The 27,313-nt window shown below is 42.1% G+C and overlaps 1 protein-coding gene and 1 long non-coding RNA gene across 4 annotated transcripts in view; one reads left to right on the forward strand and one right to left on the reverse strand.

The window, feature by feature from the left end:
- LOC142786305 (protein O-mannosyl-transferase TMTC1-like) overlaps nt 1–27,313 on the reverse strand; it is a 35,143-nt gene that overhangs the window by 3,769 nt on the left and 4,061 nt on the right. For both annotated transcript variants that reach the window (XM_075883929.1, XM_075883928.1), the window contains 12 exons: nt 24,004–24,107; nt 21,583–21,784; nt 20,198–20,373; nt 18,742–18,909; nt 18,476–18,589; nt 17,253–17,396; nt 16,676–16,887; nt 15,940–16,075; nt 14,999–15,143; nt 13,783–13,920; nt 11,415–11,537; nt 29–106 (listed from right to left, as the gene is read on the reverse strand). In XM_075883929.1, coding sequence (XP_075740044.1) covers nt 29–106; nt 11,415–11,537; nt 13,783–13,920; nt 14,999–15,143; nt 15,940–16,075; nt 16,676–16,887; nt 17,253–17,396; nt 18,476–18,589; nt 18,742–18,909; nt 20,198–20,373; nt 21,583–21,784; nt 24,004–24,107 — 1,740 coding nt within the window. The remainder of the gene's footprint in view (nt 1–28; nt 107–11,414; nt 11,538–13,782; nt 13,921–14,998; nt 15,144–15,939; nt 16,076–16,675; nt 16,888–17,252; nt 17,397–18,475; nt 18,590–18,741; nt 18,910–20,197; nt 20,374–21,582; nt 21,785–24,003; nt 24,108–27,313) is intronic.
- LOC142786307 (uncharacterized) overlaps nt 12,494–27,313 on the forward strand; it is a 58,976-nt gene continuing 44,156 nt past the window's right edge. Inside the window, exons 1-2 of one of the 2 annotated variants that reach the window (XR_012888997.1) lie at nt 12,494–12,833; nt 18,750–19,022. This is a non-coding gene — a long non-coding RNA (uncharacterized LOC142786307). Of the gene's footprint in view, nt 12,834–18,749; nt 19,023–27,313 lie in introns of those variants that run through there. The other variant, XR_012888998.1, reaches the window with a different exon arrangement.

Here is a 27,313-nt window from a genome sequence, read left to right on the forward strand (position 1 = left end):
TGCTATATCTCGCAACAACAAAGCTAACCTCCAAGTGCCTGATCACCGCAAGGTTCAGATGAGCGTGAGCAAGATCAGGATCCAGACGAATGGCAACTTCATAGCTCTGAAACAGAAAACGAAATGGCACATTAAATATTTTATGTATTTTATGCATGTTATTGACATAAAAAGCAGCAGATATTTGGTGCAGTAGAGTAGGCATTTCAAGCAGGGGTTTCTATAAGCATGCCTTATAAGTAGTGACTCAGCCACGGGAAAGACTTTATAAGCAATTTACAATCGTTTGACAAATATTTCTGAATTTCTTTGAAAAATATCCTGAGAAAACTTTTTAATAGCATTTACATGCTTAACCACACAACATAAGTGCGTATAATAAACGGGGAGGGATATTGATTCTGCTGTTAAGGTGCGATACCAATAAATGTCTCCAATTAGGTAAGAAATTTATATTTACAAAAAGTAAGTACATAAATACTGATATATATATATATATATATATATATATATATATATATATATATATATATATATATATAGAAGAACTTGAAGGGAAGGCACGACAGGTCCGGGTATTTTCTATATTGAATTAACTTGCAGATAGCACATAAGAAAAGGATCGTATTTACTAACGTTTCGGCCGTGGCACGGCCTTCGTCAGAGTAAGTAGGTATGACACAATGCAGCCGCTTTTATAGGCTCACGTGATGAACTCTCGGTATAACAGCTAGGACAATCAAAGTAAAAAATGGTAATCTGTCAGAACCTTGTGTTGACATGACTGACATGTGACGGGTGCATGAATATACAAGTCTCAAATTTCCTTGCGCATCGACACGCGGGGCACATTATGGTTGGCAGGACATGCAAAAGAGCTATGAAGTAGAGAAACCACGGTTGACTAATATACATTCTAATATACATTAAAATATTTTATTAATCTAAGAAGTCGTGTTGTTATAGTGCGAGGCAGGTGAGCTTTCCTACGTTTTCATTGATACCTGAACGAATGGTGTTAAATTTATGGATCAAGAAGGATTCCCTCACTTCCCTATCGTGATTTGTCTTGAAACCGGACTGAATAATAGTGACCCTAATTTTGTCGAAACCATGGCCAGGCATACTGACGTGCTTCGACAGCGGTAGATTAGGGAAGCTTACGGTATGTGCACGGTGATTATTAAAACGAATTCTGAAACTTGTCTCTGTTTGACCTATGTACTGAGCTCCGCATGTTGAACACTCGAGAAGATAGATGACGTTTATACTATCACACGTGTAGTTCCCATTTAACTTTAAAGATGATTGATTGATTTGTGGGGTTTAACGTCCCAAAACCACCATATGATTATGAGAGACGCCGTAGTGGAGGCCTCCGGAAATTTTGACCACCTGGGGTTCTTTAACGTGCACCCAAATCTGAGCACACGGGCCTCAACATTTCCGCCTCCATCGGAAATGCAGCCGCCGCAGCCGGGATATGAACCCACGACCGGCGGGTCAGCAGCCGAGTACCTTAGCCACTAGACTACCGCGGCGGGGCTATCTTTAAAGAAAAACTCGACGATGTACTTAAAACTGTTTTAGATGTCGTCATGTGCACGCACACTTTGCAACGTGGTTTGTTGCAGGGATGACAGCCTTCATGATGTGAACACGTGGTTTTAGATGAGGTTAGTAAATCACGAAGGTTCCGCGACCGCCGGTAGACCACGCGTGGTTGTTCTGTAACGATTCCTTTGAGCCGCTCGCTCTGTATTAATATTGTGACGGAGCGAGGTTAAAATGCTTCTTTAAGATATGGTTCACATTTGGAGCTGAGGCCGCATGTGTCAAAATTAGATTAGTCCGCGAACAGTCTTTGGGTCTTTTGTTAGTACTCAGCAGGTCTTAACGGTCAAGCTCTTCGGCACGTTTGATGGCGTCTGTGATTATGCTGGCCGGATAGCTCTGTTTTTCGAGCGCACTCCGAAGTTGTTCGCAGTGGCGGGAAAATTCGCTGCTATCAGAGCATATTATTTTAAAACGGACTGCTTGGCTGTAGGGAATACTAGTTTTGTTGTGTTTCACGTGACTACTGCTAAAGTGAAGATATTGCTGCCTATCCGTGGGTTTTCTGTAAAGATTAGTTATCAGCTTCCCGTTACGTAGAGTGACCATGACATCAAGGAAGTTTATGTTCACAGGTGAATATGAGTGCGAAAAAGAAATCGCCGGATGGGCGTTGTTAAGATCTGCTATGAAAGAAAGAAGTTGCGATTCACTATGGTGCCAGATTAGGAAAATGTCGTCAATGAACCGCTTATAGTAAAATGGCTTATAAAATGGCGTGACTTACTGGATCTTGTGCCCCGCTCAGCATCCTGTCTTATTCTTCATGTTGGGACGGTCGATGTGGCTTTGAGTTCGGGACACGAGGCGTTTGCAAAATACCGCGATCTACTTGAAAGCATTGCAAAAGACCGCCCAGAAGTTCGGCGAATTTACGCCACGCTGATACTGCCTAGAAGTGGAAACCGTCGACAAAGGAACTGTAACCTGACATTCGTCCGGCGCTGCAACAGAGAATCATCAGTGTTCAACAACATGCTTCGGAATTTTTGCCGCTATTCCCGGCTAGTTTGCTACCTCGATCATGAAATCGAATGGTTACCACCCACACGCGTCCTCGCAGCAGACGGCCTTCATATGAGCTTCGAGGGTGTGTTGTTGCTTTCTTTTTTTTCTTTAAATTCTTTATTTTATTTATTTACCAGACCAAACTGGAAGGTCGCCAAGGCTAAAAGCCGTGAGAAACGGCTTGACAAAGGCCCTGGTGACCTGAATATACACATGGCAGTAGTGCGGAAATGATTACAAGTACATAACATGCAAGTACAATAAAAAAAATATGAACAATACACAATTCAAAAATGATTTTTTAACTGATTATTTTACAATACCTGTTATAAAATGTGTAAAAAAGGGTTTTCAATAAGCAAAATACACCATGCACAGACAAATCGTATACATTGACACTTATCAACCTAAAAAGAAACATATATACATTTATGTGAAAACACATACATTCATATCGCTAATACAACGCAAGATAACGAGATATAACATGATACAATTTATTTACACTGGACTGGACTAGGAATGTTCCTATGGAGCCAGAGAGCAGAAATGTGAGTGTAGTTGTTTTTTGTTGCAGGAGATTGTACTTTCGTGCGTGTTAAGTGTTGTGGGAACGTTGTAGGCCAAGGCTTGGTGTCTATATGTAGTGCGGAAACGCGGTACGAACCAAATATCTGTATTTCTTGTAGGAAACGTAATGACACGACGCTGTAGGCATGACAGTAATCTAATGAAGTTGGAGAACTCCTTATTCGAGAAATAAAGTGTGTGCAATAAGCGAAATGTGTAAAGGTTGTCAGCTCGTATTATATTAAATTCTTGGAAAGCTCCACGCGTCGTTCCGAACGGTTCAATATTTCCAATCTGGCGGACTATTTTTTTTTGCAAAGTAATGACTTTATTGATGTTTGCTTTGCTTGTCGTGGCCCATACAAGGCTGCAATACATTAGATGTGAATTAAATAGCGCATAATATATCTGAAGTTTCACTTTGAGCGGCAAAATGTTCCGGCAACGAGACATCACTCCTGTTACCGAAGAAAGCTTTTTACAAACAAAATTTACATGTGTATCCCAGCCTAGATTGGAGGAAAAATAAACTCCGAGTATTTTGTAGCTATCAACAATATCAATCGGCACTGATTCAAGAACTAAAGGTTGATGGGTAGCGAGTACTTTATTTTTGGCACGAAAAACAATGGCTTTGGTTTTATTTGGATTAATTTTAAGCTGGTTCATTCTGGACCATGACGAAATTCTTGAAAGTATATCATTTGCTTTGCTTACAATGTCATCTAAGTTAACGCCATCAAGGATTATTGTTGAATCGTCCGCATATATGACGTATTTAACTGTTGTGTCCAGTTGAACAATGTCATTAATGTAAACATTGAACATCAGCGGACCAAGTATACTGCCTTGCGGCACACCACGAGTGAGGGGCAAGAATGACGAGCTATTTTCATTAATGTAAACACTTTGGCACCTATTGCTAAGATATGATCGAATTAAAGATTTGGCAACACCCCGAATGCCATTTGATTCTAATTTGTCTAACAATATATTATGATGAAGCGAGTCAAATGCCTTACTGAAATCTAGAAATATGCTGAGTGTGAATTTATTTTGTTCAAAGTTATGAAGTATAGCTTCCTTTAATGTCAACAATGCAGTTTCAGTGGACTTGCCGCTTATAAAGCCAAACTGCGCATCTGTTAACACATTGTGTTTATTAAAAAATTTCGTTATGCGGACATGAATAATTTTTTCTAAACATTTAGAGAAGACAGGAAGGACCGATATAGGCCTGTAGTTACTTTCACTGTTGCGGTCACCACCCTTAAAAATGACTGATACACGAGCTTTCTTCATGGCTTCTGGAAAAACACCATGTTCAAGAACTAAGTTATATATATAGGTTAGTACACTACTAAGTAAATATAAAACGTGTTTTATTGGTGTGATCTGCAGGTCGTCGGCATCAAGAGATTTAGTACTATTTAGATGCTTGAAGATTTCGCATACTTCACTTTCGTTTGTTGGGTCAAGAAAGATACTTTGGCTCACGTTACTGCATCCGGCGACAAAATCCGCGTTATCATTGCACAACGCTACTGCATTTATGAAGTAGTTATTAAAATGATCTGCGAGTGCTGCACCTCTAAAATCTTTACCCCCAAAGGTTATAGACTCAGGCAAAGCATTTTTATTATCACGACCGAGTATGGTATTAATTAGCTTCCACGTAGCACTTGAACGTTGCCGATTGGCATGTACAAAGATACGCTGATAGTAGGCTTTCTTGGCACGTTGAAGTTCAGCGTTTAATCTATTGCGAAGCTTTTTAAATTCTTTCAAAGTTTCAGCAGAGCGCGTACGTAGAAAAGTGTGATAGCAGATGTTTTTACGCTTTATCATACTCAAATGCTCGCGAGTGACCCAGGGTTTCCTTGCCTTTCTTGCAGATTTTAATGTTTTGAATGGAAAATGTTTTGCGTAAATGCGTCGAAAAGTTTGGATGAATGCATCATATGCGTTATCGGCATTTTTCTCCTTAAATACAGATGACCAGTTTTGTTTGGATATATCGAGCGTAAAAGCTTCAAGACTTCGAGATGTGATATGCTGTATGGTAGGCAGCACCCGCCGCGTCCCTTTATCAAGAGGTTTGCAAAAATAGCTCATAAACACGGGACAGTGGTCACTAATATCAGATGTTATTGTGCCTGCGCTATAAATTACTGTGTCAATATTGGTAATGACAAGATCCAGTGCTGATGAAGTGGAGCATGTAATTCGTGTTGGCGTATTAATTAGATTTTTAAAACCACTCGAGAGCAAAAGGTTATTTAGCTCGCGGGTGACACAGTTTTCCTCCAGTAGGTTAATATTAAAATCTCCTGCAGAAATAAGGAGGAAATTATTACAACAAGCATACTCCAAGAAGTTCTCGTAAAATTGCATGAAACTTGCCATGCTTCCATTTGGCGGTCGGTAGATTACCGAGATAAGCTCATCTTTAAACTGGACTGTAAGTATTTCATATTCATCTGTTATCTTACTGAATTCAGGGACGATGTGGCAACTCTTTTTTGTCGTAACAAGCAAAGCAACCCCTCCCCCTCGCTTATGCGTCCGATTAAGATAGAATGTATTGTAGCCATCCAGAGTAAAAGTTGGTTCATCATTTGTACCCCAAGTTTCAGTCATCATAATGAGGTCAAATTTTAATTGGAATTGCTCTAAAAAGAGTGCAACGTCGTCCCTTTTATGGTTAAGTGACCTCGTGTTAATATGCAGAACTGAGTTGCCTGTTTGATTGTGTAAGCAGATATCGCGAGGAAAAGCAAGCTCTAGGTAATCCATAGCGAATAAATGCTATTTCAAAGTTTCAAGCAAGCACATCAACTGACATTATGCAGACACAGAACTATTTTGCCCTCCAAAAATCCTGTCGATATCACGCTCGCTGGGTATGTGTACAGCAGGTGTTTCGTCAGTCTGTTTAGCGTATATCTTCCCGTTGTAAGACCATACAGATTTCCATTTCATTTCGTACTTCTTTTTTACAGCGGTCGCGAGCAGTTTTTTCAACGTCGGGCAAAGATGTTCATTCACATACACAGGCGGTGAAAAGGAAGTTGAGTTGCCAATGCCCAAATCAGCATTTGTAAGGCGCGCTTTTTTTGCCTTCTTTAGCACCCTGTCCCGTTTGACGCGGGACTTAAATTGAACAACGATGTTGCTCTTGTTTTCCGTTCTACTCGGCACACGGTGACACGCCTCTATGTCATCCTTGCTAAGCGGCTCTCCGATAATCGTGCCTAGCGTACAAAGTAAGTCACTGACCGATTCAGTCTCCCTTTTCACAACGCCTTGTATTTCTATATTGACATTCCTAGAGTACTGTTCACAGCCGGTCAATCGATGCTCCAATTCAAATACAGAGGTTTTCAAGGACGCGTTTTCTAGGCGTAGAGAAGCATTATCACTTTTAAGGCGAGCACTTTCAGCGACAGCTTCTTCTAATTTTTTCTTCAACTCCTCAATACTGTCGTGAGCGTAGTCAATGCTTTTAGTCATGTTCCTTTGTTCTGTTTTCATGTCTCGAATTTCATTCCTGAAATCCCTTACCACAGAGTCACGGAACATCTTAAGTTCCTGCTGCACCTCCTCCTTTAACTTCAAACATTCAGTCTTCATTTCCTCCTTCAATTTAGCCATAACAAATCTTAATGATTTACGAAAGAAGCAAGAAAGCACCACAGATAATTCAAAACAATTTGGCAGTGACGACGGAACACACAAAAAAGCTATAAGCAGCTCAGTATACTTGGTCACTGACCTGTACAGAAAGCAGATTGCTTATTACGACGTTCACAGTTCCGTTGTCACTGCCAAGTGATGCAGCCGGCGACCTGAGCGCTCTTCTTGTAGGGTGAATTTGATGACGTGGACGAAGCTGCACCGCGCAGGACACGGCAGCACGCAGGCGCACAAATGAAGCACGCAGCAGCGTAACTATGCAGCCAGGGACCACGGTACTTTTCCTTCCAGGGTTGGGTATCACCGGTGAAAAACGTGCGTCAGCCTGTACAGAAAGCAGATTGCTTATTACGACGTTCACAGTTCCGTTGTCACTGCCAAGTGATGCAGCCGGCGACCTGAGCGCTCTTCTTGTAGGGTGAATTTGATGACGTGGACGAAGCTGCACCGCGCAGGACACGGCAGCACGCAGGCGCACAAATGAAGCACGCAGCAGCGTAACTATGCAGCCAGGGACCACGGTACTTTTCCTTCCAGGGTTGGGTATCACCGGTGAAAAACGTGCGTCAGCCTGTACAGAAAGCAGATTGCTTATTACGACGTTCACAGTTCCGTTGTCATTGCAAGCCACATCCGCCACCTGTGCTTCAGGAGACCGGTGGATGCGACATCAGCTGCCTGGTGCGATTCATCAACGAATGACGACTCTCCGCATCGAGTGGATCGAGCTGGGCGACCTTCAGCACCCAGTCATCCTACAACACAGTCAAACTCAAGAAACAACACCGCGCCGACAGCAACCTTCACCCTGACGAACAAGCCTTCCGTAGCAGAGAACGTCACCTCGAAAGCATCGCGCGCCCACATGAACAAGTTGCAATCTACACAGCCTACGTCTTGCCTACCACCGCCTGCGGTCGTTGCATCACTTTCGCCGTCTCAACCACGCTACGGACTCCGGAACAGGGGCACAACCACGAGAGGAACGAACTGACCAACACAACGCCACCTGGGTGAGAGTACTTTATCTGTTGGCTCAATGAACTTTTTAAGGACCAGGAAGGTTATAGAAAAACGTACTCGTTGTGAATCGCACATTTCTATGCTTAGAATGTATGTCGCGGCAACAAGTGCTCCTAAAGGTTTACAACTAAAACTGCAGCCGGCCACATCAGAGATGTCAAAGAAAAACCTGTCAAGGTGGCACAACACCTTAAATCGGGCGTCTGTTGAACTAACCAGCATACTTATTAGCCATTATGAATCATCAGAAAAAGGTCTGCGGAATCAGGAAAAACAGCTTGTGCAATCCTTTCAGTTTACGACTGAAGAATTAAAAACTCTCGAATTATATCGGTCGCAGACGTTAGCCGAGCTGGATGCTAAAAGTCAAAAAAGGTCGCGCGTGATAACTTAGGAAAAAAGGAATGCTCCCGACGAGGAAACATTCCAACTACAGCTGAAATGCGCCAGCCCGAGCTGGAAAGTAAATCATCTGGACAGGATAACATTATAAATTTGTCATGTTACGATCTATCAATTGAGGAACGTAGTGTGTTATCTCGAGGACTTAATTTTTGCCCTGCAACAGGAGGCTATAGTGAATTTAAGTTGGTGAAGGATCTTCACAATTTCGAACGTAACATGCGCCTCCGTGAGTACTTTTATGATCGCTTCTCGGCTCACAATACCGATAGCCCATCATTGCCATCTTACAAGCATTGGACACCCCCCTCCCAAAGAGACAAATGTCTGGACCTTTATATCAGAGCTGTACAACGCGATGTCATGCAGGCATATAAAGAACGTACACCATTGCACCGCAACCTTACTGACAGAGAGCAACAAGCAATTGAATCCATCACTAGTCTTAATGACATAATTATAAAACCTGCAGATAAAGGAGGCGCCATTGTTGTAATGGACAGAAGCAAATATATCAGCGAAGGCCATAGGCAGCTCAGTGATGCATCATATTACAAGCGGCAAGATCATGACCCAACAAACGAGTTCAAAGATATTGTTCGTGATACTTTGACTGCGCTCTTTAATAATAAAGAAATGAGCTATGGCACTCTGAAATCCCTAATACCGTTGAGCCCAGTAGCTGGCAGGTTTTACCTTCTTCCCAAAATTCATAAGAGAGATAATCCCGGTAGACCGATAATTTCTGGTATTGGAACAGTGACTGAGAACCTTTCCCGTTATGTAGACAGCCTCATCAACACCATTCCGTCCAGCTTTTCTTCTTACATTAAAGATACCAATCACTTTCTATCAGATATTGTTGACCTACAGGTTCCTCAAAATTCGTTTCTCGTTACGTTAGATGTCGCGTCACAATATACTAATATCCCTGACTCAGATGGCATCGAGGCAGTTATCTGCGCGTACAACGATTGCGACGCCAACAAACCAGTTTCTGCATCTACGTTAGCTACGTTGCTTAAGCTCATTCTTGAACTTAACAATTTCGAATTTGATGGGACACATTATGTTCAAGTTAGTGGTACATCTATGGGCACAGGAATTGGACCAAACTACGCAAACATATTTATGGGACTCCTTGAAAACAAATTTCTTGCAAATTGTGAATATAAGCCATTTTACTATAAGCGGTTCATTGACGACATTTTTCTAATCTGGCACCATAGTGAATCGCAACTTCTTTCTTTCATAGCAGATCTTAACAACGCCCATCCGGCGATTTCTTTTTCGCACTCATATTCACCTGTGAACATAAACTTCCTTCATGTCATGGTCACTCTACGTAACGGGAATCTGATAACTAATCTTTACAGAAAACCCACGGATAGGCAGCAATATCTTCACTTTAGCAGTAGTCACGTGAAACACAACAAAACTGGTATTCCCTACAGCCAAGCAGTCCGTTTTAAAAGAATATGCTCTGACAGCAGCGAATTTTCCCGCCACTGCGAACAACTTCGGAGCGCGCTCGAAAAACAGAGCTATCCGGCCAGCATAATCACAGACGCCATCAAACGTGCCGAAGAGCTTGACCGTTCAGAACTGCTGAGTACTAACAAAAGACCCAAAGACTGTTCGCGGACTAATCTAATTTTGACACATGCGGCCTCAGCTCCAAATGTGAACCATATCATAAAGAAGCATTTTAACATATTATTACAGAGCGAGCGGCTCAAAGGAATCTTTACAGAACAACCACGCATGGTCTACCGGCGGTCGCGGAACCTTCGTGATTTACTAACCTCATCTAAAACCACGTGTTCACATCATGAAGGCTGTCATCTCTGCAACAAACCACGTTGCAAAGTGTGCGCGCACATGACGACATCTAAAACAGTTTTAAGTACATCGTCCAGTTTTTCTTTAAAGATAAATGGGAACTACACGCGTGATAGTATAAACGTCATCTATCTTCTCGAGTGTTCAACATGCGGAGCTCAGTACATAGGTCAAACAGAGAAAAGTTTCAGAATTCGTTTTAATAATCACCGTGCACATACCGTAAGCCTCCCTAATCTACCGCTGTCGAAGCACGTCAGTATGCCTGGCCATGGTTTCGACAAAATTAGGGCCACTATTATTCAGTCTGGTTTCAAGACAAATCACGATAGGGAAGTGAGGGAATCCTTCTTGATCCATAAATTTAACACCATTCGTTCAGGTATCAATGAAAACGTAGGAAAGCTCACCTGCCTCGCACTATAACAACACGACTTCTTAGATTAATAAAATATTTTAATGTATATTAGAATGTATATTAGTCAACCGTGGTTTCTCTACTTCATAGCTCTTTTGCATGTCCTGCCAACCATAATGTGCCCCGCGTGTCGATGCGCAAGGAAATTTGAGACTTGTATATTCATGCACCCGTCACATGTCAGTCATGTCAACACAAGGTTCTGACAGATTACCATTTTTTTTTACTTTGATTGTCCTAGCTGTTATACCGAGAGTTCATCACGTGAGCCTATAAAAGCGGCTGCATTGTATCATACCTACTTACTCTGACGAAGGCCGTGCCACGGCCGAAACGTTAGTAAATACGATCCTTTTCTTATGTGCTATCTGCAAGTTAATTCAATATATATATATATATATATATATATATATATATATATATATATATATATATATATATAATTACTCTCAAATCGCGTGCTGTATAGAACAGCTATTTTTGTTTTTTAACTTGACTTATTGCGCATCATCATGCCAGAAAATTGATTAGCTCCGTGTAAAATTGAGGTAAAGTGTAAAATATCAAATTATTTTAATACATGCTCCTGGGACTATAACGTGCTTTTATATTACTTCAACTCAAAATGCTACTATCTAGGCACACCTAATCTACGGGAAATTATGTCCAAACAATTGCAATATTATGCGTGTTGGCATAATTTACAGACACAAAGTGAAGAACTAAAACAAAAGAGGGTGTTTATTTCGGCTTTCAGAACATCATTATTCTGCCCAAGCTATGTCATCGAGTTTCAAAAAATGGTTCATTACTCTGATAAAAGCGCGTGCCTTGTACGAACCTGTGCCGATGAGCTGAAGTCATTTAGGTCCTTCAGTATGTCACCGTGGTCGCTGTGTATTTTTGCACATAGGTGGTCGTCAACAGCGCACAACTTTAGAGCCTTTAATACGTATTCCAGTGCCTGAAAGATTAAGAAAGACTCACTAATCTATCGATCATATTTATAGTACAAGAACGCACAGCGGTTCATACAATCTTCAATTGTATTCAGGGCTACTGAGGGAACTCTCAGTGGGGACGCAGCAAGTGCCCCATAATTATGTAAATTCGTAACATCCCCTTGAGAGCTGAGGCAGTATAATGGCATGTAAAGCTTGTAGTCAGGAATATTAAAAAATAAATCACATTGATTCAAAGCAAAGTTCTGCAAGCGTGCTGTGAACAAGTAGCAGTAAAAATTACCAGATGAAGAAAATGCGCAGCATGCTCGCTAATTATAGAAATGAATTTCAGCACCATTCACAGTTAGCCTATTTTGTATGCATTTAAAATATGAACCCAGTTCTTGTAGTGAAACACGGTTAATACAGTAATATTCACAAGTTAAAGTAATTTGTAGTTCAGGCCCTTTATATGGTCTGTTCAACAGTACGGTAGCGGTAGAGCATCCCTACTGATTATATGATGTCATTCAATGTACCCAGTAGCCATCCACCCTTGTGTATTAGGCGGATCTGATAAACAATTATATCTTGAATATAAAGCTGGAAAAAATAAAAATTGGGAGCCATTCAGCTTCGCTTTCAACAGTTGAACGCAATAGCGATAATTTTTTATTAGTGCGCAATTCAAACCTTTAGTTTTGGAAATCTTTATAAGTTGTGTAGGAATCGAGACCGCCCTCCTACCTGGCGCCTCATTCCCCAGCTGCCGCACGCGCGCCACCAGCGTAGCCCGGGCGCGCATAAGCACCGGCATCCACTAAGATGGCTGCCAGGGCGCCTCTTGGTCTGGGCCAGTCAACCGTCGGCTTCTTCCTGCGCTGGCATGTCCGGGCACGCTACGCGGGCCTACGTCACAACGCAGTGCCATTTCCCATTGGGCGCGCGCGACATCCTCCTCTCCTGCGAGCTGTGTTGCGCCCAACGATTCGCTCGTCGCGGCAGATGCTCTCAGGCCTCCACGAGAGGTTTACGCGCTGCTTAGCAGGCGGCTTCTCGTTCGAGCGTTCGACTTCGGTCCTTGTGCGGGAGTCGTAGCGCCCTAGGCAAACGCACTTGCTCGGACTTGCGGAGTTTGCTATACGGCCTGCAAGCCAGTGAGTGTTGCACTGTGCTGCATCTTGGGTTAATAAACCCGTTGTTGTTGTTATCCTGCCTCGTACGTGGTTTCTGCGCCGTGCCGGAGAAAACGACGAACATCTTCGCACGCAGCGGCAGTGGAGGACGTCGCATCCCTACACGGTTGCGCATAGTAGGTAAGCCTTGTGCAAACCTATCTCCACAGTTGCTATGAACCCACAACATGGCCTTCAGAAAGCAGTAACATGAGTGCTTTTTGCAGTGGGTGACTGACTTCAAGCTATGAAGTCATTACGATAATATCATGTCCTGACGGCCAATGGTGCTTGTACCACGCAATATTCTTGCAATAATTCATGCTCTATTATGAAGCATGTATGTGTGTTTGGTGAAGCGTGAAACTTACTCTAACTGTATTTCCAAGAGGAGGAAGTTATTTCCGCTGTATGCGCAAGCAGAAGCGTGGCTGTGTTTTTTTTTTTTTAAAAGAAGCGTGGCTGTGTGGTAGAACACCCGCTTGCCACGTAAACAACCCGGTTTCGATCCCCACTCAGACCGAGAGTTTTTAGTTATTCATTTCTTTTGCGTCTTTCTCGATTCTTCGGTCACATAAAGATCACGATTTTTCACTCACAACCAACGACACTGACACCAATGCGGACGCCACAATTTCCACGAAATCAGCTCTTTTATCTCGTTGAAACATGGCTGCTCCATACTCAAGGCTACGATTTATAAGCCCTTATACTCCTTGCTTTCTGAAGCAGATGTGAAATTAAAAACAAATTGTTCTATGTGTGCGCAAAATACTCTTTTCAGACGTCTAAAGTACATTTGGGAACTGTTAAACTCTTGCGAGAAATTAAGTTACTTGAGTCATAAGCATTAAAGGTACGATTTACACAAGGACCGCAAGATTGCCCACACTATTATGTTATGCAATTCGTTAAACAGCTAAGGGGCAGTAATCAATCAGTCAAGCTAAAGGAGAAATAAATAACAGCAATTTTAAGTTGACGCAGGCAGCAAATAGAGCAACCAGCGACTCATTTTCTATGCAGAGTCAAATACATCGTTTGCACACAGAATAAGTGATTGATCGACTTGACGAAATGCAACAAGTACCTCGACTGTTTGGTTGATGTGGTGGTATAACAGGGCAGCCGTGTGCAAGGCACCTCTGTCAGTGCTGTTGTGGTCGATCACGTCGAGCAGAAGGTCCTCAGCAGCTCGAAAACTTCGAAGTTGAATTAGGAGCTGAGCCTGAAAATGAAGTTGAAACGAAACACTGTATGCTGCTTTCTACAATACCTTAAATCCAGAACAGTATTGATTGAATGCTTTCACCTAACAAAGCAGGAATACAACCCCGTTTACTTAGAGAAAAAAAGAAATTTTGCCTCTATAGATTCAGCAGTGCCTACACAGTATACAGCCACGCAACTTCTGCCCACATTTGACGTCTCTCAATATATCTTTAAAAATACGTTAGCGTCAACCCCAACACTCTGAAAATTGTGCCTCTTCTTTGACACTCTCTTGACTTTTCTTCTATATTAGAATGAATGTGCCATTCTTTTCTCGTAACATTATTCTTGCGAGTATGTCAGGTGATTGAAAAGCACGCATACCAGTCTTGTACTCTTATAACTACTTAGCTGGTAATACGTAAGCAGCTTTCCGAGACGTACTTTTGCATAAATTTTGCGGTAATAACCTAATAATTTTATTTGTATGTATAATGCCGGAGTCATAAAAATTGAACGTTAAATCACTTCACACGAAAGACATTTATTATTGTAAAATACTATCCTTGTCTGGTTATATTAGGCTTTATTATACTATTTGTGTTTAGTTTGTCAACGAGGGGCGTACTCTCGCGGTGGCACAGCAGGCCCGTGCCCCGTCTCCTACCAAAATTGTTTTTCGCCATGGCACAGAGCGCAAAAATGACCATTTCAAGGATGCGCCCACCCCAAAATCGAAGAAGTGCCCCACCCCCCCTCCGAAAAAAAATTTCTGTCTACGTGCCCGTTTTCAGCAAGTGCTTCATAGCTTCTTTTTAATGAGGGACAACCAAACTACAGTGCATATAAAAACCTCTGCTAAATTTTTTTATACCGTGCATTCTGCCTAATGGTAAATAGCATAAAATATGGACAAACAATTTTATCGAAGCCAAGAAGTAATAAAAAATATAGCGGGAATTGTCTCTCGTGATTAGTTCGAATTTTCTCTCACGTGAAAAGAAGCAGTCTACACTGTCCAAGAGTGCCAACAGACCAGCTATTACAAATTATTACTCCCTAACGAACATTTCTGTTCCTCATTTCCTACTCACATAGTGAACCTTGCTGTCACGGTGGTCCGGGAAACGCTTATTTATATCCTCGAACAGCTCTCTTGCTTCATCCAGTCGCCCAGCGCTGACGTAGAACACAGCGAGGTTGTCCATCACCAGTGGATCTGGCTCAGCAGCAAGGGCTCTGTCCGTCATAAACCAAACTTCATCATGGGCAGTGAATTTGAGAGAAATCAACTAGTATTTCTAATTCACGTGTTGCATAAACGGTGTTAGTTTAACAGCAACGTGTGTTTTTTCAGGCTGCTTCTGATGGATTCAGCTGCTTGTTGTTTGTTTTAAGAGCATCAGCCGCAAAATTGTCATGCACAGTCGTTCATTACACAGATTACAAACAACGCTAAGAAGGTGTGCCCCGAAATGATTTTGTAGGAAGTCTAGGCTAACAAGAAAAGTGTGGTAAAAAGGTTGGAAAATTCACTTTCTGATATCTGAGACGTCATATGATGTAGGATGTCTCTCCGCAAGATCTTACATTCAAATGCACACCTTGAACACACAATGGTGTTACTCCACTAAGTACAACTGAGGCGATCTTTCGAACGATAGCGCCACAGCTCTGCCTCACTAATGCGTCCACTGCTATCTGAAAGGCTTACACGAATTAGGGTGGCTGAAACGCATTTTAGGTTTATGCTCACTTCTTTTAAAGTCCTCCCTGTTGTGACTTCTCCTGTCGGATTGAACAGGTGAGAAAGTAATTATTTGAGGCATCGTACATGGTCTTGGCGGGTTTAGGATTACCTAATGTGGACATGCTGTAAAAGAAAGGGTGGGTAAATGGAATCAAATTGACATATTCTTTCTTTAGGTCGCCTCTTATGTCATCGCGGCGGAGCATTGTCACAACACCACGGAGGTTCGTTGGTTAACTTTGTTCTAAGAAGGATGGTCGGCTGTAGTATAACCTCGTAGCTAACCTCTTGTAGAGGCTTTCGGCCTGCATGTTTAGATTCATGCTCCGAAGGCTCTTAGCTGCGTTCAGAAGTGCCATGGTGTGGTTTTCTTGAATGTCGAGAGCATGATGATACTGTGCCATGGCCTCTTCAGCGCGGCCTGTAAAGAAAAGAGCACATGCTTACCTGAATAAGATCATTGAAAAGCAGAAAATGCCAACGAGTAATCTAGGTTGAATTAGAGATGAAAATTGATGGAAGAGGGTTGTCATTGGAGTTGAACAACACCCATTGCCGTACTAGTGACATTCTTAGTTCAACCGTTTCACGCTTCGTCTTCTGCAGAATTTTCGCAGTATTCAAATTTTAAACTACCTGTTTTTTTTTGTGTAGACAATCATGCTAGGCAGCCACACCTCATAACGCTTAATTATTTACCCATCCTTGCAACATATCCCGTTTATATTGTTGATAACTTCAGAAGTCCTGCAAGATAACGATGTAATCTCTTAAAATTGTACAGCGAAACATATCCAGTCATTTCATTACGCTCGACATAATGTCTATACTTTGAGACCAGAGGTCGGGAAACTTAAAAGTTGCAGTAGCGGTTTTTAGGGCTATAGCTGATTTGAATAACATATAGTTTATTAAACAGGTGACAAGTTACTTAGCTGCCGGAAAGTACATATCTTGTCACTACGTGGCACGACTTGAGCCTAATATAGAGGAGTAGAAGTTACTCTAAAGACGGCCTCACCCTGTGACTGAAGGAATGTGCCGTAGTTATTCCGGGCGTCGGCATTTCTGTCATCGCTCTTTAACGCCATCTCGTGCAGCCTCTCGGCTTCAGCTAGGTCACCTCTGTCAGCCGCGAGGACAGCAAGCGACGAGTAGGCCTCGCAGAAATCGGGGTCAAGCTCCACCGCACGCTCCAACAAGGCTCTTGCGACATCTTTTTGGCCTTGCTTACTGTACGGAAAAAACAAAGGATATTTCTTTTTTTGTTATTCATGGGCAAACTGTTTACTGCAGGATAGATTGATTTCTGGCAAACAATGAGCGAAAGATTACCCTGGAAGCATGTACAGAAGATGAGAGGTCGAGCATATGCTGAAGTGCGAGGCGTGGTCATGACAACAGACAAAATAACAAACGATAGGCACAGTTGGGTTGGTAAGGCTTTTATTACGACCCTACCAATGCATTACCAATATGCGTTGAAAGAGTCTGTTTTGTTTTTTCTCGGTTTTCTTTCTCGTGATTGTGGTTCACTGCAGCTTGGCTGTGCTAACTGTACTGCTTAACTGCCTCAAAAGTAGGGAAACCCTATGTACCTGTAGATATTGGCCAGGTTGAAATGAGCTCCTGGGTGGTTTGGGTTGACGTGCAAGGCGTATCGAAAGTGATGTTCAGATTCTTCCGCCGATGTAAGCACAGTGCCCAAGTTATTGTGAGCGCTGGCATGATCTGGCCACAACCTGTGGTGCGAAAAGCAGAAGGAATAAATCAAATATCACCCTGTTTTACTACGCCCAATTTTCTGCTGCAATAAACACTTAACGCCATCACCAGCGCAAGCGATGGCCTCATCAATCATTATAAGAATAAACTTTTTCTTAAATTCTTTTCACCTCAACCTGCTTACGTAATGCGGTCCTGTCAAAGAATAGTGGCCAGACACCATTTTGTTAAAAGTAAAGTTTAAAAGACAAGGTTTAAGGGCTGTTTGGCCGGCGTATCACCTTAGAAATCCCGCGCTGTACCGTTTGAAAATCTCGATGCCTCGTTTAAGGACTCGAATGGTCTTATTTGAGTGCCCATGTAACGGTGGTAGCTTTTCGCTGAATGTCACTTTGTTCTGCTGACCAGCATAGCTTAAAAACACTTCTTACTTGAAAAACGAATAAATAATAAACAAAGCGTCAAAACAAGAATACCCTTAATTAGTAGCGTCGAATAAATATTGGCGCCGTATCTGCATGTTAATCTGCAAATGTTGTCGAAAGACGATAGTCTTGCGTCTGGAAAGATTGAACAAAACGTTTATTTGATGTTTTGCGCAAGAAAATTGGAGAATGGTATTCTGGAAGCGCTGCGCTAGAGTGCCTCGAGCACGCAGCACAGGCGAACGAGCGCACGAAGACACGTCACACCTGAGATATAAGCGCTATCTGGCAGTTATATTGGAAAACGAAATGCATGGCTCTTAGATGGGTGTGCACGCCTGTCTCAGAGGTGGTAAGGTGTAGAACGCAAGGTGACGGATAGGTGGCACTACCGTGTCGTCTTAGGAAAGCGTTGAAAACACATCCCTTTTCATGCAAGCGTTGCATGGTCAGCGCCGCATGATAAACGCTAGCGCTACAAGTATGAACGGTGAGCCTTGAGCAACATTGATGGGTGCTGCGGATGAGGTCGGGCATTTAGGGTATCCGCTGGTGCCGTGTCTGCTATTGTTAGGAATGTACGAACAGACAAATAGACAGACCAAAATTTTTGCATCGAAGGTCCCCAAGAAAGACTATCGTCTTTAAAACTACAACAACAAAGAACTCACTCGATTGCTAGCCTGTAGTGTTTGATGGCCAAGTCCGAGTTTCCTGTGTCCTTCTGCAAATTAGCGTAATTGTAATGCATCTTTGCGTTTCCCGGAAGGTCTCTTATACCAGATCTGGAATAAACAAAATGTCTTGTTCATATAATTTACACTTATTGAACACAAACACAAAAAAGACAGTAAATAGACTCACATTCAGCATATGACTAACAGGGAATGTAGAAGTAACTTGAACTTCACACGAAAACAGTATGAATTTCACCCACTCAAACAGGGCTTTCCTGGATGTCCAAACGCCGTTCCGGTTCCAGGTGCGTGCCGCGAAGAGCACCACTAGAATGAAGCAGAGGCTCGTGGGGCACCACCGGAGCACTCTAGAGCACCACGTGTGGAGGCGGGACATCCCTTCAGCCACCAGCAGAGTGACGCCTATGCTGCAATAGGAAGAAATCCACTGCAGCAAGGTTTGCAGCATCTTATATTTAGTTGGAAGATCGAACAAAAAACCTTGAATTTGCTACGGTGAAGAAATAAAGGCTGAAATTTTTGTCAGTGATGTGCATTTCACAAGATGAGAAACGCGTGTCTCTGAAGGCTGTTGATTGATTGGCGAGCCAAGTGCAACGTAAAAAGTTAAAGGATACACAGCGTCTTTCGCGAAGAAAGAAGTGTGGTTGAAGCCACGAACTAAAGGAATCACTGCGATGCAAAGCAGTCAGTACAGATGCGCGTACATTACCTAGTTTGTATCTGAGGCAAATGAAGGTTATGAAGTCTGAACATTTATTTCGCTATATGTATCGCGTGCTTGACATACACGGATGTATGTACAATATAGTACATACTATACTCATGAAACTCGCATGGTATACTCAATACATGACCTGTCATTTACGTGCATCATCCACTCCTGTCACGCTGTACCAATATTGGTATATATACAGCAAGTATAAAAGTAGAAAGCTCACCAAAGAAGAGTATTGTATATAATATCATATATGACGCGCGTATCATAACCTATATATGTTTGCCCTCGTCATTTATGTTCATCAGCCACGTCTATTGTTATCAATGTTTGTGCATATGAACCTAGTGAACCGGTCGTGAGAGCACCCTGAGCGTGGCATTTTAATGATGCCGTACAAGACATGAATATCATTATTTTCTTGTGACCACCTGTTACGTTCGTTTCAACGTCACGTCTCGCAATACAAGCTTTGGTGTATCTCAGTGTAGCTTTTCGTTTGCCAGATAGTTTGCCACCCAAATCTACGCACACAGCCCCTCTGCACTTTCGCCTCCATCAAAAATGCAGCCGCCACATGCGGAATTACATCCTGCGACCTCACGTAACGGTGCTTAGTGACCTGACTACAATCAGAACATAAAGTAACCGATAGTAGCGTGACATGTCTGTCTGGCATGTTTAGGCATACTTAGTACTACCAGTGAAAATATAGGATCTCTGGCAAAATTTGGCATTACGAGCATAACTTAGCTAGTTCGAAAAGTAGCTCCACTGATAGTTCTAGCCTTTCACCACTAGTTCAAGGTTGGAACGTTTTTTTAGAAAGACGTAATTTGCACAGTTCAATTCATACTAAAAAGTTGCTTTTCAGATATCATATTTGATCAAATCACTCCGTCTTAGGAACACCACTCGATTTCGGCTAACATAGGTACACATGCAACCACTGTAATTTGCACTGTTAATGGTATTACCTAGGAATGTAGAGGACTCTCTCAGCTACAACGAAGCCAACGGTCACGAATAAGTTGGATGCCGGAAGGAATGGCAGCACTGTCAGGAACAGGGGCACCAGTAGTCTTAATGAATGGCCGTGCAGCCGCTCATTATTGTTGTAGCAACACAGTTGTTCTCTTGATCCACCGGCAGGCTACATGCGTCACATGGAATAACAATCACTTCAAACTCTCCACCTATCTTAGTATACAGCTATCAATAACAATTTCGGGCAGCGCATATGATTACAGAACGTTTCTTCCGAAGACACACATGCAAGCACACAAATACACTCATGCGCATGTGCACAAATGTTAAAGGTAATACTTAAAGTGGCTGAAAGTCGAGCTTCTTTGTAAGGACTCATAATGAAGGAGGTAACGCATGCAGAATGGAACGCAACAGAAGGAACCCAGACGGGGTTTGTGTTGTATTCATCCCTTTATTTGTGTTTGTGTTTGCACCCCCTGCTTTCATGATTACTTTCTCTTTTAAACTTTCCTTCTGTCTCAGGTAGTAATTGTGTGGTGCTTGCGTCTATTTGATGATGTGTAAGCACGATATAAGTCTTCAATGATGAAGCTTTATTAGGTCATATCGAGAGTTCTGACTGTCACTACAAGAAAGGCCAATATATAATTTTTGAAGAGACGTATGAAGTTTAGCTAGTTGAATGTTGTTTAGGGCAGAGGGCATAAAATAGTGGAGAACACAAGGACACAAATTTTCGCACCAATACAGATGCCTGTCTGTAGTCATTCATGTTTATTAATTTATGTCTGTAAAGACAGAACAGTGAACCGCGTCTGAACGGGCTATTGAGACTACTCGTCCCGTCACAGAGGAACTCGTTCTCCGGTTTTGATAGATAATCCAGCTGATAGACAATATAACTCGCGTCCTTGTGAAAGGACAAGTATCGTATAGCCATCTGCAAATAAATATAGCAATGTCAAGCTTCCTTAGAATGCAACATACGAAAAAAGTTGCGCAAGTAGGTTTAGGCGTCATCGCCCTCAGATGTGAGGAGAATAAAAATACTGGTCCCCTCGACTTCTTACAAGTTGGCTACAAGACCAAACACAAGTTGACCTCGTGATGCTAATTAATTCTAAATTTCTCAGACATTGACGCCATATAGTGCTTTCTAGACTCGAAATTTGATCGTCTTCGAAACCAACACAATAATTTTTATGGCGGAAATATACCATTTTATGTCCATGCATGATCAACACAAACAATTGCATTTTAGTATCTCCCTCCCTCAAAAAATTGGCATAAATGAAATTAAAGTAAATGATCGTTGTCCCAGTTTTAGGCAATGCGCGCAGGATGATAATTACGCAACATTATGTGAACTCACGCTGCTTTTAATTTTTATTGTCGTCAAAGCCCGCCAGCCGAGAGTCAATAGCGAAGCGAGTAACGCCAGTGTAGCCAGATTCCTGCAGTCACTCGGTGACGTCACGAGAGGTATACTGCCCATCTGCCAATCGTATGACAGGGTGTGTGGACACAGCACTAGCCAGGCGTTGAAGGCACACAGGTAGCTGTAAGTCAGCAGCCTGTCATAAAGGAAAGATAGGAATCAGAATGGGCGACGTACAATGCGCATTTGTAGAGCTAATTTTAAAATCAACGTCGTCGCCTAGAATTGTTTGCGCAGTGCTGCAAACCTGCTCTGTCCTCGTTCTGAAGTGAAGAGAAGTTGTTAGCATGTGCTAAATTTTTTTTTGTTTATGTGCCAATGATTGGGCAACAATTTGTGATGGAATATTGGTTCCCGCAGTTAGTAGTGACGAAACACTGTAGTATTTTTACAACTCAAAACACTATACACAGACATATACATTAGATAAATAATAAAAGCTGCAGCATAATTAACATTGTTTTCTGAGGAGTTAGGATTTATTTGGAACTGTGTAGTTATTACATAAACATGCATAAATATTATGTACAGCATTTTCTTCGCGTTTTTCAATGCCTGGTTTCATTTGTTCGCCCTTCTTGAGCAACTTTTTCTCACTGTTTTTTTATTGTGAAACTTCATGTTCGATATAGCGGAACGAACAATGAACCGACAAAACATTATTCAACCTGTGCAGTAATTTAAAAGGCTGATCTTATTCTTATGTTGCTCTTCTCTGTAATTTCGAAATAGCCACTTATACCAAGTAGTTCAACACCTGCATTTCAATATCTCAGCTTTATCTGTGTGACACGCCAGTTGTCAAGGTGTTCTCAGTGTTTGAGATAACTATACGGGACTTCAAAATGAATACGAAGGAAACATCTTAATAATTTAGTTTTCAACTATCTACAATAATGTAATCTTGTTCTATTCTAGGTTGTACAAGCAACTGCTTGCCCCTATAAAGACCACCTATCTCAATTATTCTGCTAAGCGAAGGGTCTTCGATACGCTGATTCAATGGACCTTTTTAGGGGCGAAGCTCCTTATAGCGGCAACCGTTCGTCCCCCGTAGTATATAACAAGTATAACATATTGACCTCCAAGGTGGTGCCGGTGAGAGACTTTTTCTGTGCGTTGTTGCACAATGAAAAATAGTGCTCAATGCACATGTCAATGGCTGCTAATGGGGAATGAGAGACAGGAGCATTCGGCTTTTAGTTAACACGCAGGCTGCGATCCCCATTAGCAGCCATTGGCATGTACATTGAGCACTATCTGACAAGAAAGGTTGCTACGTTATACTCGCTGGGTGTGACCTCCTTAGCTTTAGAAAGGTTTAGCGAGCGTTGAGCCACAGTGCCATGAATACAATGGACTTGTATATACCATGAATGAACTCGATGTGGTTAAAAATGGGAAGTAGATACGAAGCGCAAGCCGTAAGAATGTAAAAGCCGAATTCTCCGCCTCTCATTTCCCATTAGCAGCCATTGGCATGTACATTGAGCAATATCTGACTGAAAAAGTTTGCTACGTCATACTCGCTGGGCGTAACCTCCTTGGTTTTCGAAAGGTTTAGCGAGCGTTCGGCCGCAGTGCCATGAATACAGTGAACTAGTATATACCATGACCTCGAAGTGGTTAAAGGTGGGAAGTGGACCCGAAGCGCAAGCCATAAGAAAGTGTGCGTGTGCCACCTCTCGTTTAGTCCTTGGAATGTCCGCTGGATGGCGGTACTTCTATATGGGGAATATATGATGAAAAGATGCGAGACGGTGGTACTTGGAGTGTTGAATAGATGGACGAACAGACACATAGACAGATGCATGGATGGACGCATGGACGAACGCAGGGACGGACGCATGAACAGACGCACGCACGGACGGGCTGATGGACGCATGGACGGTCACACAGACGGACGCATGGACGGACGGAAGCAAGAACGAATGGACGGACGCATTCTTCGCCCCACTCTCCATCATTCACTCCGTGGATATGCTGCCATTTTTTTTTTCATAATTGTAAAGCAAGCCTTCCTGCTATGTAGCCAGTTAATGCTGATTAGGCAGTTACTACAAAGAGGTTGTTCGTGCGCAGTTTATTTGCACTATGACATAAAAAATGTAGGCTCTCCTCCCTTGACATAAACAGGCATAACAGACAAGCCGCAGTGCGTGCAACTAGGAGCTTGTCTCGACTTGAAACATAGCAGGTGCTGCCATTAGTTCAGGGAATGTAAATGCGGGGAAGTGCACTTACTGATTAATAAAGGGGGTATAATAGCTAGAAGCCATTACTGCATTTTCAATTAGCCTAATGATATAGAATAGTGTATAAATACCACTAGTGCTATTTGAAAGATATGGTCACCTGGTTGCACTCGCCGACGAGAAGGACGCAGGGTTGTCCATCTCTGAGAATTCGGGTAAACTTCCTTGCAAAATACATAGCCTGAAGCACAGAAGCAATATCGTCTGTACAGGGAAGCAAAACACAAGATATTAGCCCAATATAAGTTATATTAAAGTTTTTTTACTTTAGTTTCTTCCAGTGATTACATCGAGACGTCAATAATTTTGCCGTTTCATGCAAGAAAACGATTGCCATCCACCGACTAAACAGTAGCACGAAGCAAAGGAATAAACAAATAGATGCTTCTCACATTGAAAACTTAGGCAGTTGAAGATTATGGCATTTGAAAGATTAATCGGAGGGGCGGCACGTTAGTGAGTTGAACACTATTCGCTCTGAAAACCTGAGTTATAGGGCAGAAACTAAAGCTACGTTTATTTTGAGAAGCCTTCATGATTTCTTTTGAAATACAAAACAACATTCCTTTATTTTGTTTGCTGGCACTTCACTCGTATTTTTGTTGTGACAGCATTGCACTTTACGGCGCAGCACATGTATAGCAATCACTGTGATTGTCATTATTTTCGTCGCTTCGTTTATCTACATCTTTGTCAATTTTTCAGCATTAGCAAATTCTCATTTTTGTTTTTTGGAAACAATGTATTACACCGACACCGACACTGGAGTAAATGCGAAACGACTTCGTTCACACTGTGGCCTTATTAGAACGCGAGAAAGCACAGAAAAATATGGCGAGAGAGGATCGGGGGCGAGACCGTTGCTCCATGCTAGGATTGTGATATCGCCGTGCAATTCTTACACTTTTCCGGAAGTGACTATGCCTCACTCGCACGTACTGGACATACAATAAAGCAAGATACAGAACAAGTAGTGTCATTCCACGCCAACTGTCCCCACCAGAGCACTCGATAAAAATTGATTTCTACGAAATAGTTTGACAAAATTACACACATATGGACAATAGTTTCAAAGTAATTTCTCGAGATATTTTGAGAGGCAAAAACTTTTCCCGCCCGTGACCACCCTTTACAATTCACGAAATGATGGAAAACAGGTACGAAAGAAATTTCCGTTATTTGATTGTTTCGCACATTATTTCAATACTTGCTTTTTTACGTTTCTACAGCAACATGCTGGTACTATTGAACAGTTCCTTATCATTGCTTAAAAATTTGCACTCTTCATAGTGTACCAAAAAATAAGCAAATTGTAGTGTTTCGAGAATTTTGCTGCGAAACACGACCCTTATTAGAATGCGTAAATTACTTTTTTCAGCTCCAGGTAAAATTTATTATATACATATACGTTTGATTTGTCGGGTTGTGACACGTAGACTCTATAATAAATCTCTAAACTTGGCGAAAACGCCACTTCAGTCTAATTTGTGACGTCTGTAGCACCCTAAGGTGGTAATCGTAGCCATTTTGTTCACAAAAGTATAATCTAAGCCATTTTTATTTAGTGAAAGAAACATTTTTGAAGTTTATTCAACCATCATTACCAGTGAGGTTATATTAAACAGAGGTAAGGATATAAAAATGCGAAGGCACTGCACGTCACTACGCTCCCAACGATGAATTGCGTTACTTACTCCATCAGCACAAAGCACAGGCGGCGGCTGACGACTACGCCAAATAAGAATCTGATATTATCTCATGATAGCTGTGAGTCAGTGCATGTTACCAGACTGACGATTCCTGCTTTAATCAATATCTGTTGCCAGCAGCCACCCAAACAAGCTGAGAAAAAGCAGCTTAGCATACTCTGTCGCGACATATGGACGCCATGCGGTAGGCGCGAATGCGCAGGACGTCGTCACATCGTGCGCCGTTTGCGGAATACACAGGTGAATTTTGTGTGGATCAGCTTGTGCGATCGTGCGAAGGGGTCGTCAGCGCGGTTATTTACTACGATCATGCCCCTTCGCACGATCTATATGAACGTTGCGACATCTTTTTTTTTTTACGTCAATGGAGTCTCATAGCCACATGCAATAAATGCAACGCGTTTCATTATTTGGAGTGTAGTGACGTAAAATCATTTGCATTGTTATATCTTTACCACAATATGTGGTATACAAAATAGAGTACTAATAAGCTGAACATTAAAGCATGTTTTGCAAGTGCACTACCACTTAATTATGCGGCGAATTCAGTTGGTTTGTATTGCCCCCAAAACAATACAATGGAATAACGCGTATAAACTTCAAAAATGTATTTCTCTACTAATACGAAGAATGACTTCGAATACACTTTTTGTGAACAAAGTTGCTATGATCATCAATCTTATTCATTTTTCACCAGACTTTTTTGTGGAGCACTTAAGAGTACTACAGACGTCTCAACTTAGACCAAACGGGCCTTTTTGCCAAGTTCAAAGTTTTATTTTCGGTGCTATGTGCCACACACTGGCAAAACAAAAATATTTCTACACAGTAAATATTACGCAGAGTTTTATGATAATGATTTATTCTTTCTATTGAAGGTTTTTATTGTAGCGAAGTTCTGCGAAAACACAACAATTTGCATAGTTTTGTGTGCGCTTTGAAGATTTTGAAGCTATGATGAGTAACTGTCTTATGTAATACGAGCACGTTGCTCAAAAAACGCCAAAAAGCAAGTATTGAAATATTGTGCGAAAGAGTGAATTTATGGGAATTTTTTTTTATTCCTAGTTTTCCGCCATTTCTTGAACTTCAAATGGCGGCCACGGACGCAAAAATGTTTTGACGCTGCAAATACCTTGGAAAAATTTCTTAGGGTTAATGCATATATTTGTGTAATTTTCCCAAACTATTTGACATAAAGTTATTGTTGGTGAGGGCACGGTTGGGATAGTTGGCATGGAATTACCCGATATAAGTAAGCGCGGAGGCGTACTCATTGAGAGAAGCCTGACGAAAACGGTATAAAGACTGTTAAGGTTTGTTCTATCACTCCTGCGCAGCGTGGCAACGCTATTGTTCTGGTCCAAGGCAGACTTATTGGCACAAAACTGCGCTGTTTATCAATCGCCGTTCTTTCCTTTATAAAAGCCTGTAGCCCGCCTACGCGATACAAAATCCGCACGCACACTGTGACGGGCCCTATTCATTATGTACTTCACCGCTGAGTGGCATTTGTTGAGAAAATAGGCGACCAGTTAAGCGTCGACCTGTGTAGTACAGTGGCAACAGTTTTTCGCTCCTGAAACGAAAGGTCCGTGTCGGCCGAAGTGGTCACATTTCAATGCAGGCGAAATGCCAGGCGCCTGTGTAGGTAACTGTGTGATGTCAGTTACAAGGAAACGAACCCCACATGATAAAAAC

The sequence above is a fragment of the Rhipicephalus microplus genome, unplaced genomic scaffold (assembly GCF_043290135.1).
Source record: "Rhipicephalus microplus isolate Deutch F79 unplaced genomic scaffold, USDA_Rmic scaffold_22, whole genome shotgun sequence".
Classification (NCBI taxonomy): Eukaryota; Metazoa; Arthropoda; class Arachnida; order Ixodida; family Ixodidae; genus Rhipicephalus; species Rhipicephalus microplus.